This window comes from Corylus avellana, chromosome ca1, assembly GCF_901000735.1.
Source record: "Corylus avellana chromosome ca1, CavTom2PMs-1.0".
In the NCBI taxonomy this organism is placed as follows: Eukaryota; Viridiplantae; Streptophyta; class Magnoliopsida; order Fagales; family Betulaceae; genus Corylus; species Corylus avellana.
Genome location: NC_081541.1, coordinates 39,682,704 through 39,697,770, shown reverse-complemented (window position 1 = coordinate 39,697,770; position 15,067 = coordinate 39,682,704). Strand labels below are relative to the sequence as shown.

The 15,067-nt window shown below is 33.1% G+C and overlaps 1 protein-coding gene across 1 annotated transcript; it reads left to right on the top strand.

Annotated features, from left to right (window-relative positions):
• The first annotated feature begins 4,023 nt into the window (after positions 1-4,023).
• LOC132190665 (probable small nuclear ribonucleoprotein F) lies at positions 4,024-11,923 on the top strand. Its single transcript, XM_059605706.1, has 5 exons — positions 4,024-4,132; positions 7,466-7,553; positions 7,631-7,668; positions 11,008-11,072; positions 11,612-11,923. Exons 1-5 carry the CDS (start codon positions 4,130-4,132, stop codon positions 11,685-11,687), a joined length of 270 nt encoding a protein of 89 aa, XP_059461689.1. The 5' UTR covers positions 4,024-4,129; the 3' UTR covers positions 11,688-11,923.
• The last annotated feature ends 3,144 nt before the right edge of the window (positions 11,924-15,067 follow it).

Sequence of the window (15,067 nt, the reverse complement as noted above, 5' to 3'; positions counted from 1 at the left end):
CTTGCAGGCCAATGGAGATTGTGAGATGATCATGTTTGGTTTTTCGTTGGTTGGTCGCTAGCTGTCTAAGCATAAACATTTCAATGATGTGAAAGTATAAACAAGTCTAACATCCAAGAGATATCTGCAGGAGCTCAAGCCAAATTCTTTGGTAGAAAAAAATAGTATGCAGAGAGGCAAATAATTAACGCATGCATATCATAAAAGAGAGAGAAGAAACAACGATGTTAATTAATTAGAGAATATATATTTTCAAAGAATTCACAACATAGGGAGGTCGCCAAACGTCATGATTGCAAGATAAATTAATAATTTAGTTTTTGTATTCGGAATCATAATCATGATACATAGTTTATGAGGAGTGAGTTGATTTAATAGTGGGATTTGTGTTGGTAATTGACTGATGATCATCAATAATAACAAGTAACGATTAGGTGGGGCTGGTTGATTTTCTTATATATATATGTAGATCATCTATTTAAGATTGTGCTGATCAGCTATTAAATTTCTGATGGGGACTCACAAAAGACCTGCTTCTATTCTAAGGATTTAATAATTAAAACATTTTAGATGTTAATTTAATCAAATAATCTATGCCTGAGATTGGTATAAAGGATTCTCCACGTCGGTGCATTTTTTTATTTATTTTTTTTTTCGAGTAAGAAATTTTGACAATAATAAGGTACAACATTTTTTCTCGTCCAATGTTTGAAGTCACTCTGGTGTTTATCTTGTGTCACTTCAAGAATGATTTAGTTTTTAAAATTACCAATTGATCGAAATTCAATAATGATCAATTATCACAAGGCCAATATATGTGATTTTAAAAGTCACATTATTCTTGGAGTGACATAAGAGAGATACAATATGGACTTTTAGCATTACTCGACTAAGGGTTTGTTTGCGTTTGCGATTTCAAAAAGTGCAATTTATAAATGATTTTAAAATGTGCGATTTGAAAAAAATGATTTTTAAAACGCAGTTAAACGTTTGACAAGATCGCGGTTTGACCTTTAAAATTACAGTTTAGTCTTTAAAAATTGAGCGTTTTGAGTTTTCAACAAAAAAAAAAAAACCCTCCTTACCTACGATTTGAAAACACAATTCTAAATAATTTAATTTTTTGCGATTTAGTTTAAAATCGCTCATTTTGTTTATAAAATTTCAATACCGAATGCACCCTAAACGACGAGTACTGTCTCTCATCTCTTAAACATCTAATGCTTGTTGTAAATGGTACCTTACTCTCATCTCTTATACATCCAATCCTTCATCTAAATCTTGTTGTAAATGAAATTCATATCATTCAATATTGGTATACTCGGTTACGACCCCGTCAGGGCCACCAACTTAGACGGGCTAGAAGTAAAGCCCGATGCCCAACCCTTGGCGGTCTCAAGGAGAAATATCAAAGTAGACTACCACTTGTATTACCATCTTAATTATTCCCCCCATTTTCAGTAGAATATCAAGCAACACCACACTGTAACCAAGATACGCAAGTTGGCGAAGTCGCACCCTACCAACTTAAACAGTATTATGTTGCATTTAATTCTGCACCATTACCTTACCAGGGGTCGACATGCTACGCAAGCGGATGACACCTGGCAAGGGGCGTGAACTACCAAAGTCAGTAACATAACAACACGCCCAACTAGAGTGTTGCCCACTCATGAGATGACACATGATAGAGCTCATGTAGAGAGAAAGGAACCCATCAACGTAATCAAAACCAACCCTCAAAAGGTATGGAATTCATTCTCACTTCTCGCCCTAACCATATTGCTCGACTTCCATCTTTCTTTCATTATAAAAGATTACCGACTTAAGCATAAGAGACATCCCCTTCCGGCACACTTGACAAGTCTACATGCTTACCCAATCCCTTCCTTCGTAGGAACTCGGTTATTGTCTTGTCCAATTTTTTGTTACATGTGTGCATTGGATGGACGTTTGTGTTTGCCTAAGTTGATCATGAAATTACACAAACTCGATTTGTGTTGATTTTCGGAATCTCATGTCGGCGGTTTGTGTATGCCCTCATGGACATCCCAAGGATAATTACCAAAGGTTGTTGTAACCACTTTGGTTTGCAATCTTTAGTCTTTGTCTAGTTGTTTTAGAAGTGCATTGAGTGTATAAGAATCTGGCTGAATTTTTCTATCTAGCATCTCTGCACATACAATCTCTAAGCCTCTGGCCAATTGCCCATCTTGCAGTTCTTCTCGTTTATTATATTAGTGTATGTATACTTGTTTGGAAGTATTCGTTTTTCTCCCATCTCAACAATAAATTTGTTAAGCTTGATTCATTCTCATTTATCATAGAGAAAAATGTTATGAGTACCAACTTTTTTACTAAAAAATAATGTAGAGCTTATTTATTGGTACTCGTACCGTTTATCGTTATTAATTCTGGCTTATAAGTGGAAAGCTTGTTCAAGGGCCCAAAAGTTTTGAGAAATCTGGGCATAAACAATAGGTTGCTTCACTTAACCTTTAAAAAAAAAAAGAAAAAAAAGAAAAAAAATGGAAACTTTACTTTAAACCCTTGAATTACGACGCGTTTTGAGAAGATCGAACCTTCCAAATTTCAAAAACTCTCAATTTAACCCCATAAACTTTCAATTTCATTCAATTGATCACACTCCGTCAAATTCAGCCGTTAACCCTTAACGACTAAAAAGACCAAATTACACTTTTTTTTTAAAAAAAAATTGAAATTAAGGGTAAATTTAGAATTTTATAAAAAATTCAGAGGTATAAAGGTCATTTTATCATTTTTAACGTTTAAAATATGACGAAGAGGGGTACATTACATCAAATTAAAAGTTTAGGGAGTGAAATTGAGAGTTTTTAAATTTTGGAGAGGTCTTCTTAAAATGCTTAGTAGTTTAGTGGTATTACAAAAAAAGAAAAAGTCAAAAAAAGAAAAAAAAAAAAAAAAGAAAAAAAGAAAGTGGGTTCTCCTATATTTGGAAACCTTATGGCCTAATATAGAGGTTAAAAAGCTAAAATAAAAGTTTTGGTGTGAGTATTATAATAATAATAATAATAAAAAGGTCAGATTTTATTATTATTATTTTTAATTTTTCTATTCAATGCAGGAGAGGGAAAAATGGATTAGTCTTGAATAAGCCGAAAATGGGCCCAAAAAGATCAGGACCAATACGGCATGGTTCCGAGAGATGGGCCTACTTTGACTGTATTATTATTATTGTCTGCTGCTTCTTGTAGCTTCTTGTTGTTTCTTTTAGGCCCATAGGACTGGCTCTTTGTTGTATTCCTTGTGTTCTCTTCTTTTAATAAATGTTTTATTAAAAGAAGACTATGTTTTGGTTAAGACTTAGTATTGTGAGATGAAAATAAAATATATAATATTTTTCATTATATTATATTATATTGGATTCATTCAAATCTCGAATTTACAATTGTAATAGTAATAATAGTTAGTTAATTAATTAATAATTAGTATAAATTTAAAATAAATAAATAATTATGATATTTACTTTATATAAAAAATTAATTAATTAATTAATTAAAAAACTCCTAAATAAATTAAAATGCACTTAAAAAATAAATGAGTCAAATTTAAATAAATTATTTAATTCCACAATAAGTTCAAGCCCAAATTATGGGGAATAAAATTATTAAATAAGGGTGCATTTGAGATTAGGATTTTGATTTCGTAAAAATAATCTGTGTTTTTAAAAACATTGTAAAACATAAATCATTTGACATTGCAATTTAATCTAAAATAGGAAACAAATTTGCAATTTCCCATAATAAATATTTGATAAAAACAAACTTTTTAATATATTTTGCCTTTGCATTTTAAAATAAAACGCAAATTTTAAAAATAAATTTGATATTAGCAATCCATTCCAACCTAATTGAGCTAAATAAAAGGTAGCTCAATCGGCTAGAATCACGCCTAGTGAAATGAAGGTCACTAGTTCCAATCTCCGACTGGACATATAAAAAAATAAAAAATAAAAGAAATTGAGCTAAACAAAACCCTAACGTAAACTCTACTCGCTCCTCTAAAACCCAACTCATTTAGTGAGCTGCCTCTTTGTTTGTTCACCTCCGAGGGTTTTCTGAAGCAGCGCAGAAGTCAATTCTACGCCATGGTATCCTCTCTCAATTTCGGATCTTTCAAGCATTATATTTTTCTGATCTCTACTACTTGCTTGGTTAAGATTAGTGGGTCATTGCTTTTTCCTATTTTTGCTTTGCGTATCCTTTTATGTTGTGTTTGGCTGCTGAGAAAACGTGGGAAGAGGGAATAAATTCGAAGTTTTGTTTATGAGCTTTTCGATATTGGGGAGCGGATTTAACTGAAGCCCACCATTTAAATGTATCAAACCAAGCACAACCATCTGGTTTCTCCTTTTTGGTAAAATAAGAACTCAAATCGTGAGTTCGAACTCATGTTTTCCCCTGTTTTCTTGGCAATCAAACATTGTTTCTTGTCCATACTCGGATATTTTTTGGTTACGCCTGTGTTTTATAATTTGTACAAATTTTTCTAAATGTTTCCAATGTTGGTATATTGATTCAGAAAATATTAGCACATCATCTATATAAAATTAGTAAATGGTGTAAAAATGTTATACATAATATTTGAAATTCATTGAGTGCATTTTTTAATCCAAAAGGCATTGAAAATTGTTATATGCTCCACTCCATTCAACTGGGTTGATGTGGCAGTGTTAATCAGTCATTGAACTATTATTATTATTATTATTTTAAAAAAGGCTGATTTAAAGGTTTATGAGCACTACCACATTAGTGCAATGGGATAGTGGAATGAGTGTGTAGTAGATAGCATTACTCAAAGGCATTGCATTCCATTTATAAGAGCAATGCTATATACTCCACCCACATTCCATTCGGTTGCTACATTACCCTAGGGTTGGCAATTTTTGACACGACATGCAAATTCAACATGACTTTAACATGAAATTAACTGGCTAGGGTTGAGGGTATGGCCCGTTTAATTAAATTGGTCAGGTTATTATTGAATCTATTGACCATATAGTCTTATACCAATGCCTCGACATTAGACATTTAGAGGTGACAATTTTTTATACAACACGTGAATTCGTTATGAACTAAATATGAAATTAACAAGTTAGGGTGGAGGGGTCTCATATTGACCTATAGCCTTATACCCTTACCTCAACACGACTTGAACTCGACATATGAACACAAATTACCATCTTTCATTAGCCCAGTGGGATGAGGGTGTAGTATTTAGCATTTCTCCATTCATAATGATCAAAACGAACTGTGAACGCAATTTTATATTTATCTTTTTCATCAAGTTGCACTTGCCAAAATCCAGTGTTCATGTCAAATTTAGAAAAAAGATTGTAGCACCATGTAATCTTGCTAATAAATCATTTTTTTATATTAGGAATGAGATATCTTATTGATTGGAGTACTTTATTAAGTGTTTTTTTTTTTTTTTTTTTTTTTAATTAATAACTAATCATGGGCACCTCTTTCTAATTCAGCATTTTTTTAACATAAAAAGCAGAACAACTCCAAGGAGATTTATGTTTTCTAATTAAGCCTTTATCTAATAATTATTTAATTTCCTTTTTGCAATATTCTAATAATTCTTGGTTCATTTGAATCAGTCTTGCTTTTGTCAAAATATTTTTTTCATTAAAATCCTTTTCATATGAAAATTGCAATATATGTTTCTTTCTTATGCCAAAAGGTATTAGGTAAATTTGAACAAATTTTGGGTTCTATTTTCTGTTTAAAAATATCATTCTTTTGTTATAATTATGGATTTTTTAATTGTTCTTCTATTCTTTTGTACTTTTATTCTTGTTTTAGGAATAATAATTGTTTTCCTTTTTTATTAAATTTTTCCCTTGTAATAATATTTATACTTTGCGAGACAGAAATTCCTTCAAGTAAATTTATTTCTTTTGAGAATGGGGGGAAGCACAAGAAATTTATAAGTAACTTCTTGCCCTAACACATTTGTAGTAATGATTAACTTAATAATGAATTACATAGCTGCCTCCTTCGAAATTCCCCGAAATACTGATAATCATGGGATTGTTACAAAATTGTTTTGAACATGTTCAATTTCAATAAATTTGTGTGAAAATTAGGGGTGGAGGTTCGCTCAAATCATGAATACATTTGTTATATGAATCCCTAAGATAACATATCATCATCCTAGTTTTAGTGATTTCCTTGTTTGTTTTGCCTGTGCTAGTTAGGTGGTTCCTTTTGTATACCGGTGTACTTCGGGGCGCCTTACGCTTTTAATAAGATTGGTTTATTTACTTATTAAAAAAAAAGATGACATATCATCATCAATGATTAAATTAGATTCATCATTTTGATTGGTGTGCCGTTTCCATTCATCTTTTTCAGCCTGTTTAGGAAATATCTAATAGGTTTTGAGGTGGGTGGTATTCAGAATTTCAAATATGCCTGTGCACTTTTATGGCTGGACTATATTTAAAATGTACCCAATTATCGACTTACGTGTTAGTGAACCTAAAATCTTCTGCAGTCTTTGTATTGATAATTTTTTTTCCCTTATTCCTCCTCAAACTCGATCCCTTCAAATTGGGTCCCTTGTTGTGTACTAGTTCTAAGAATCAGACCATGGCAAGTACTTGAAACTGACTGGCCCAATTAGTACCTGCTGAGTCAGCTGTTACAGCTTTTTGATTGTGGATTGATTAAGGTAACAGTATATTCGGTGGTAGGTCCTTATGTTGGTTAGAAATCTTTCATCTTGATGGTCTATATTGCCTTAAGTCCATCCTCCAACTTTTATTGAAGAAAACTTATAAAAATCTATCTCTGCTACTCTGTGAATGCTTCACATTGGTTTTTATGGATTATATTCAAAATCTACAGTTGGAACAATGAAAAATTGGTGAAAGTTGATTGTGAACACAACTTGTGAGAGCAGAAAGCACATGTGATATAAGAAACTTCTTATTCTTTACCAGATGTTTTATCTGTGTATACTTAATCAGTTTTAACTTTGTCAAATCTAACAGATCTATCCGGTGAGCTTTTCTTTGAGTTATTTTGAACTAAATTTTAAGTCATGTTTCTCCGAGAGAAAGCATGGGCAAGGAATTGAAGAATTTGACAAATTATTGTATATTTTAGTAGAAACCACCCTATCAACAAGCTCTAAAAAGTGATTGGACCCCGCAGATTGTGTATGCTTAAATCTGGCCATGCCTATGCCTTTTGCTAACCATAAATTCAGAAAATGACTTTGGCCTTGAATTGAGACTTGTAAAAATCTTTGATCTTTCACACAGTGATTGTATATTTGGGTACATTTTTTGGTGAATAATTTCAGTCTGTGTTTTTGGCTCAACTCATTGATTTTTTTTTTGGTTCAGAATCTAACAGCTCTAATATAAGCTACTTAATTAATTTTCATTTATTTTTTTGGAATATTGCAGTCCATCCCAGTTAACCCAAAACCTTTCTTGAACAATTTGACTGGGAAGCCTGTCATTGTGAAACTCAAGTGGGGAATGGAGTACAAAGGTATGTTGCTTTCATTGCTTGGTGATACACACACACTTAATGGGTTCTGATTCAGGTTTAATTATCTGTCTATTCAGGTTTTCTAGCCTCAATGGATTCATACATGAACTTGCAGGTACTGCTTTGCAATCCTTTTGTCTTTTTCTTTTTCTTTTTTACTGTATCCCATTTAATGTTTGTGCCGAAATAAGTCTTTTTGTATGCTTAGGAGGCCATAATTTATAGCTTCTTAGCTTCGACTTCAGATAGCTAGCTTCTCTTAACAGATACGAGGGAGTATTATAGTTTTGCTTTGAGATACACAGAAGATTTTCTTTGTATACTCATCATGGTAATACTTCTCATATTCTTGCACTCCCCCCAAATTCATGGGAATCTCAAAGGAATCTTGGATTTGATCTTCAAGATTCATAGTGGCTTGCTGTTGGATACTGTTTGTTTATGGATGATTCTAACATTAAAATCTGCACTAGCAGTGGTCCTTATGGAATAAAGAGGCTAGGAAAAGCCTCTCATGGGCTACAGCGGGTGTTGATGTGCTAAGCTTTTTTTGCCCTAAATGGGTCTCTATAGACCAATAAGAGGGCTGTTAAGTTCATCCAACATTTCATTGTTGCATCTTCTTCCCCTAAACCTTGAGTTACTGACAAGTGTTTTTTGTTAAATCACTGCTTGTTCCAAAAGTTTAATCTAATAGGAATAGGTAAATTTAATACTCTAATACTCTCCCTCACGTGTAGGCTAAAATTCTCTTTTAATAGGTGAGGCTCAATTCGTAGAATATTTAATTTAAATGGGGATGAATTGACGGAGTCAGGGTTCGAACTCAGGATCTCTGACTCTAATACTATATTAAATCATTACTTGTACAAAAAACTTAAGCTTATAAAATAGGTAAATTTAATAATTTAATTTATAGTGTAACACTTGTTGGATCATCCCAAAGTCTAAAATGATAACAAAACTTCCATCCATGTAATCCATAATTTGAGACAATGCGTTATGTTACAAAAAATGAAAAAGAAAAGTTAAAAGATATTGATAGAAGAAAGAAGAAATTTGTCTGATACTTGGAATAAGGCTGATGCACGGTGATACCATGTTGCTTGAATTTAAATCTCGTCCAACATGATGGCTGTGTTTTATGTTTCCAGAAAGATAAAGGGAAGGAAATGGTAGAGTGATGGGAAAAGAAGTTTATAGTATAAAGTTCTTGCTCATATGCTTGTATTTTTTACCATGCAAGTTAAATCCCCCTTTAAATTTTGGAATAAAAAAAATCATATAAAATATAAATTCGAAGTTTTAGATTGCATTATGACCTAGTGATGCAACCTTGGAAGATTTTTTTGCTGTTACTTTGTAAATTCATAGATTCCAACATTTATTTTATCGCAACTCCATATTGGATAAAGTCTATATGGTTTAGAAGGTCAAGCCATTAGAAGTCGAGCATTAAAATGGTTTTTTGATTTGGGTCTTATTTCATGAGTGACGGTCAGTTTTATAAGGGTATAGTGGTAATTGAGTCCACTCTGGAACTTTCTAGGATTTCTTAAGTATCTTGGGTTTATTTTCTTTTGAGTCCAAGTTTGTCTTTTACTCTGTTTTATTAGGTCCTTCACTTACTAGTCAAATTAGAATTCTCACTTTTAGTAGATTAAGGAATAGTTATAGAGCCTTACAAAATTTTGTCAATGTACGTAAAATTTTCTCGGACTTTGATAATGGGATATTCAGAGATTTAAGTTTTGAGGCTAGAGTGCCCAGTCTTCTTCTTCTTCTTTAGCACACATCATTTTTTACCCTCTAAAACCTTTAAACATTAAATTTTTCATCGTTTTTAGCCACTGAATAATGCTTAAAATTTAACTCGGAGCCCTTCAATCAGCCACAGTCAGTAGAGTCTGCAACTTGTTTGTTCACTTTTCCAAAGCTTGTATTTAAATCATACTTATTGAACCATAAACATTGCACAAACTTTAAAACCTTCTCCTCATCACAATAAACCCTAGGAATATCATTTTTCCCATCCTAAAGCCCACCATAGCACACACAGGCAGGTTATCACTAATTTTTATTATGTCATCTATTGTTAAAGATTGAGATGAGCTGCATAGATCATAGTCTTGTTTATCTCATGCTCGTTATTGTCTTCTCATCTAAATGTTCAACAGGACTTAATGTGACCTCAATCTTTGAAATTAGGTTCAATATTGTAGCTTGAATTTATTTCTACCTTTATCTTTTAAAATCTTACATAAACCTGAAAAAGAATGAACCATAAATCAAGATATGATTAAAGTTCTCATTGGATAATTTCACCTCATGTCTTGTGAAAATTAATGTGTTGAACCATGTCAACTGTGCGAGTAAAAATAAAGAAATAAAAAAGAGTCCATTTTTGCCTTATGTAGATGAGAGCCCCTACTATCAAGATGGGCTGTAATACCCTATTTTTACAGCATCCAATGAGATGTTGACACATCATCTACAACCACCAAACACTATAAACATAAAAGCACTGAATTTTATTCTTACCAGTTTTCCCTTGCAAGAGACCCACGGATCTAGCCCTAAAAAGTCCACCGCCTCCTCAGCCCAATGCCGCCATTGAAGGAGAGTGGCGCGTTCAGTCCTCTATGGAGGAGCACCGTCACGTCTGAGAGAAAGCACCATCTTCTTGCTCATTGCCGGAGCCAAAGCTCCAGCGCCAGTGGAGTTCTTCACTGTCTGAGAGAATGTGGCCTAGGAGAGATCAATCGACTGAGAGAGGTCCCTTCTTCTCCACCCAAATCACACCCATCTCTTTTTCTCTCTTTCTCGGTGATTTTGGAGATGGAGCCATCAATGGAAAGTAGCTCAAAACCCCTAGAAAGAGAGAACCCATCTCCCATCAACTCCCCAAACAGCAATGTCACCAATTTCGTCAGTAGTAGCAACATCAATGGCCTCCAAAATCCCCATAAACCCATCCCCAGATTTGCTGATGCCAACCCCTACCTTTGTCCAAATGCTCACCGGCTAATCGGAAAACACCAAGCAACTGTCCACTTCCAGATCTGAGAGAGAGAGTGTCTGAGAGAGAGCACCAGCGCCAGAGCACCGTCTGAGAGAGAGGGAGAGAGAGTTTCACCGTTGAATGTGAGTTTTTCCTTTGAGGGGAAATTAGGTTCTGGTGTCTTCATCCTTATTTGCATTTGATTTTTTTAGCTTAGGTGTCAAATTTTTATTGAATGCTGTAAAAGTGGGGTTTTACACATCCTGATTGAAGATTTTCTCTATGTAGATATGTGGTTGCTTGAAATAGTTTTTCAGACATTACTAAAATATGTGAACGTGAAATATACTGAGCTAGTTTAACCGTCTCATATGAGTACGCATCTAGATTTTTTTTCTTATATTCATTTTAGTAGCTGCTAAAAGTATCACATATATGAATTCTTATTTGCAGCTAGCTAACACTGAAGAATACATTGATGGGCAATTCACTGGAAATTTGGGAGAGATTTTGATCAGGTAACTTTTGCTAAATGCTAGTCGCTCCATTATAGTTTTACATGGAATTCTTATTATGAAGGCGCCTCTCTTATATAAAGTATATGTTAAAGCATATCTAGGCTAGAAGCTTGTTTGAGATTGCGTTGTTAAGCATTTATGAATATATGTTTTTAGTACTTACAAAGCAACAAAAAAAAATGTCGGTTTGGTAAAAAACTTCAAAGAACTTTTTGCTCTAATAAAGCCTAAATTTGCTTTGTGGGGAAAGATTGAAACCGAGTCTTTTTCTAAAAAGCTATTTTAGGCTTTCTACAGACAAAAACTCTATTTTTCAACACAATCCTGAACATGCGCTAGATCTCCAGTTCAAGAGAATACGTTGGGACAATAACTTTTCCATCCAAAATTGTGAATACTGTTATCACATAATCCTGCCACATTTATGATAGACAATAGTCATTTATGTACAATTTAGAGGAATTATAATTCGCAAAAACCTCAAAACCCAATGTTGAGACAACTCACTGCATCTTTTAATGTTTTTCCTTGATCTGCAGATGCAACAATGTTCTCTATCTTCGTGGGGTACCGGAGGATGAAGAAATTGAAGACGCTGATCGTGATCAAGACTAAGAAGTTGGATTCCAGTATTTAATATTGCTTTGTTTGAGCCATATAACCTGTATTGTACCTGTAATCCAATGTAGAGGTAAGGTGTTCTGGATGTGCATGCTAACCATATATGTATGCTTTAACTGTCACCAACTAAAAAGGGTCCATACCCTTTTAACTGTCACCAACACCACTTAATGAGGGCAAGATTTAACAATTTCTTCTGACAACGTAATGCTGAAATTTTGTTATATTTCTTCTCAAGTTTCTTCATATGCTTTATATGAATGGAACATTGATGGAATGTCAAAATATGAAGTTCTAAATGTATTAGAAGAACTTATTATGGTTTCAAATGTCTATAAAGCAGATAAAAGAACTGATCACCAAATAGCTAGATGTTTAGTTACAGGGTTTACAGGCCAATTGAAAGGATGGTGAGATCATTATTTAAATGCATCTGAAAGAAGTTGGTTGCTAACTAACTTATCAAATTTTCTCTCTAAAAATTAGTTCCCAAGTGATATGTTAAATCTATTATTTTGAGGAGAAAATTTGATAAAAGTAGCGTTTTTTCCTAAAGTCAATGAATGAATCCATTTTATGACAAACAAACTCAATACATAGACATCATATTTCAGGTGGCACATTAAATTAAAGATGTAAACTTCCATGTGACTATAAAGTCGGAAATTTTCAATTGGGTCGTATATTGCACTTTATATTGGAATGTATGGATAAAAGAACCCCACAATTTAAGAGAGACTACTAATTTTATCTGTTAGGAAAGTGGAGTTTTAAATTGAAGCTGACAAGCTATGCGGTCTTAACCATTTTTAATAGTTACAAACTTTTTTTTAATGACAAGAAACTCTTAAGACACAGCCATTTTGTATGCCCATTCTTAAAGGGTAAATTTTGAACCCGTGCAAGGTGACTCCTTACATGGACTGTGTAAGACTCAACTTCGGATTGTGTAAGACTCAACTTTGCTGTGGGCATGGCCTTAAAGGAATTTTTTGCAGAATTTGTTAATGGGAAGAACATGCCCCATCCAATATATATACTTAGAGCAATAGGTAATTTTCTTATATCATTAGCTTTGTTATTCATTTATTCTTGAAATGTTATCAAAATATACAAATTACAAGTCACATGATCCTGTCAGTAGAAATGCAGTCGTTTCTTCTTATGCATACCTCCAAGCGTTTTATAATCAAACCATTGCATTTGCTCAAAATATATATCAGGGCCATTTCCATTTATGGAGTTTCCACAACCACACCCACCACCAAAATGAATTTCACTTGGCAGCAAAGTTAGCTCCTGCTACAGAGAGATCAACAGAAAGGCTGATCTTGTTCAAGCTTGAGTTCTTGGGTTAATAAATGCCCATAAAGATCCTCAAGAGAAAAAAGGACCAATTTTTATTTTTTTTTAATGCAATATTAAGGAAAATAAGTAAGGGAATAAATGACATTAGAGCTGAATATGAGATAATGGTTTATAAGCGAAATCCACAAAGGTACTATCCAAGCAAAAGAGGATAAACTCTTGTTGTGATTGAGGTTACAAAAGAGTCATAATCAAATCCGAATCTTTTCCAGAGAAAGGAAACGAGCTCGAAGTTGTTTAGAGGTCGATCAATTGCGGTGAGCATGTCCGCTATTGATGAATTACCTTTTTTTCAGTGTAGCAAGTTGGTTGTGAATTTGCATGATTGGGAGGTGAACATGCTTTCAGGAGCAAGCCACAGATCTGGAGAGGTTGCACATTAATTGACCACATTTGCAAGAATTGTTTCTCAGAGTGAAGAAATAAGGGGCACTAAGGATCAATCAATTTAATTTAATTTTTATTTTGGATGAATAGGATCAATTGATTCTGCAGATGCCAGCTCATGAATACTGGATTTGGGATGGCTTTGGTTTCACCATCGGATTGATTTGTAATCCATTTTGGTGGGCTTGGAATTCAGCCATTCATTGACAAAGCCATAGAGATGTTGACCCTCCAAGTGAGGGACAACCTCAACCTTTTATGGGAGATATTTATTGCTATACAATTAAGATGGTATGATAATGAAAATTAAATTTTTTTTTACAAAATTTTTGTTGACCGAAAGATTAATTTTTATTATTACGTCATATCAGTTGTATGCCAATCGTATAATAGTTTATTAAATAATATTATTCTAATTAGCATTCTCTAAGTCTTGTCACAATATCTCTCTTGGGTAATGCAAACTGTTTTTTTTGTGTCCCTCTAAAATTGATGTAACTTTTAAAATTATCATTGAATTTGTAATAGATCATCATTAGATCAAATCAATAGCTGTCTAATCATAAATCAAATGATAATTTTAGAAGTTAAATGAATGAGAGTAGTTTTATTTTTTTGAAATTACATAAATACCCCTTTGTGGTAGAGGGAAATCAGCCGGCAATGGAGGTTTAAAACCGTCAAAATCAATGTTTATTGGATTAGAAGGAAACGTAAGCAACGAAGGGGAGCTAGTAGAAGCGGGCCACGCCTCTTGAATATATATAAACTTCTTTGATGCTTCTCTTAGCTCTCTACAGCGAACGTTTGTCAAGTTTGCTCAAGTGACCAATAAAATTTTGACTGCTCAATTTTTCTCTAGTAAATTGATTTTTAAAAGCCAAATATATTTCCTAATATATTTGATTTTTCAGTCAATCTACTAAAGGCGTGGTTGTTATTAAGTAGATTTTGGGAAAAATAAATGCACCCTCTCTAATTATTACTCAATCTGCAGTATTTAGAACTAAAGATTGCATCAATATTTTTCTAAACTAATAAAAATTTCACATGTATCCAAATTACAAAATACCTCAAGCCACGTTTTCGTGTTATGATTTTATAAATAAAAAGTGTAATTTTAAACCAAATCACAAAAAAATAAATAACTTGAAATTACATTTTTAAAAAATTGCTGTTTGAAAACGTAGAAAGTTTACGTTTCAAATTGCAGGCAATGTGATTTTTTTTTGAAAACACACAATTTTAAAAGTTAGACTTCGATTTTAAAGGTCAAACTGCGATTTTGACAAACGTTTAACTGCGTTTTTAGTTTTCAAGAGATAGCTCAATCGACTGGAGACCATGCCTTATAAAACAGAAGTTTCTAGTTCAAATCTCCATCCCTCATCTTGTGTAGACATGTCAAAAAAAAAAAATATATTTTAAAAAATTATATTTTTAAATCGCATATTTTTAAATCATGTACATTTTAAAATCGAAATTCAAATTAACCTTTTATAGAAAATAAAAATCAACTTTGGCAAAGTCAACTTAACAAGGCAACTTTCCATTGGTTATGCTACCATACTTGACCAATCTTACCGGAGAGGAAACCAACCCATTAATAAGTAGTTGCA

Excerpts from the sequence above, each read along its gene's own strand:
- LOC132190665 (XM_059605706.1), top strand. Across the intron at positions 7,669-11,007 it reads ATTCATACATGAACTTGCAG|CTAGCTAACACTGAAGAATA; the intron begins GTACTGCTTTGC and ends TCTTATTTGCAG. Across the intron at positions 11,073-11,611 it reads TTGGGAGAGATTTTGATCAG|ATGCAACAATGTTCTCTATC; the intron begins GTAACTTTTGCT and ends CTTGATCTGCAG.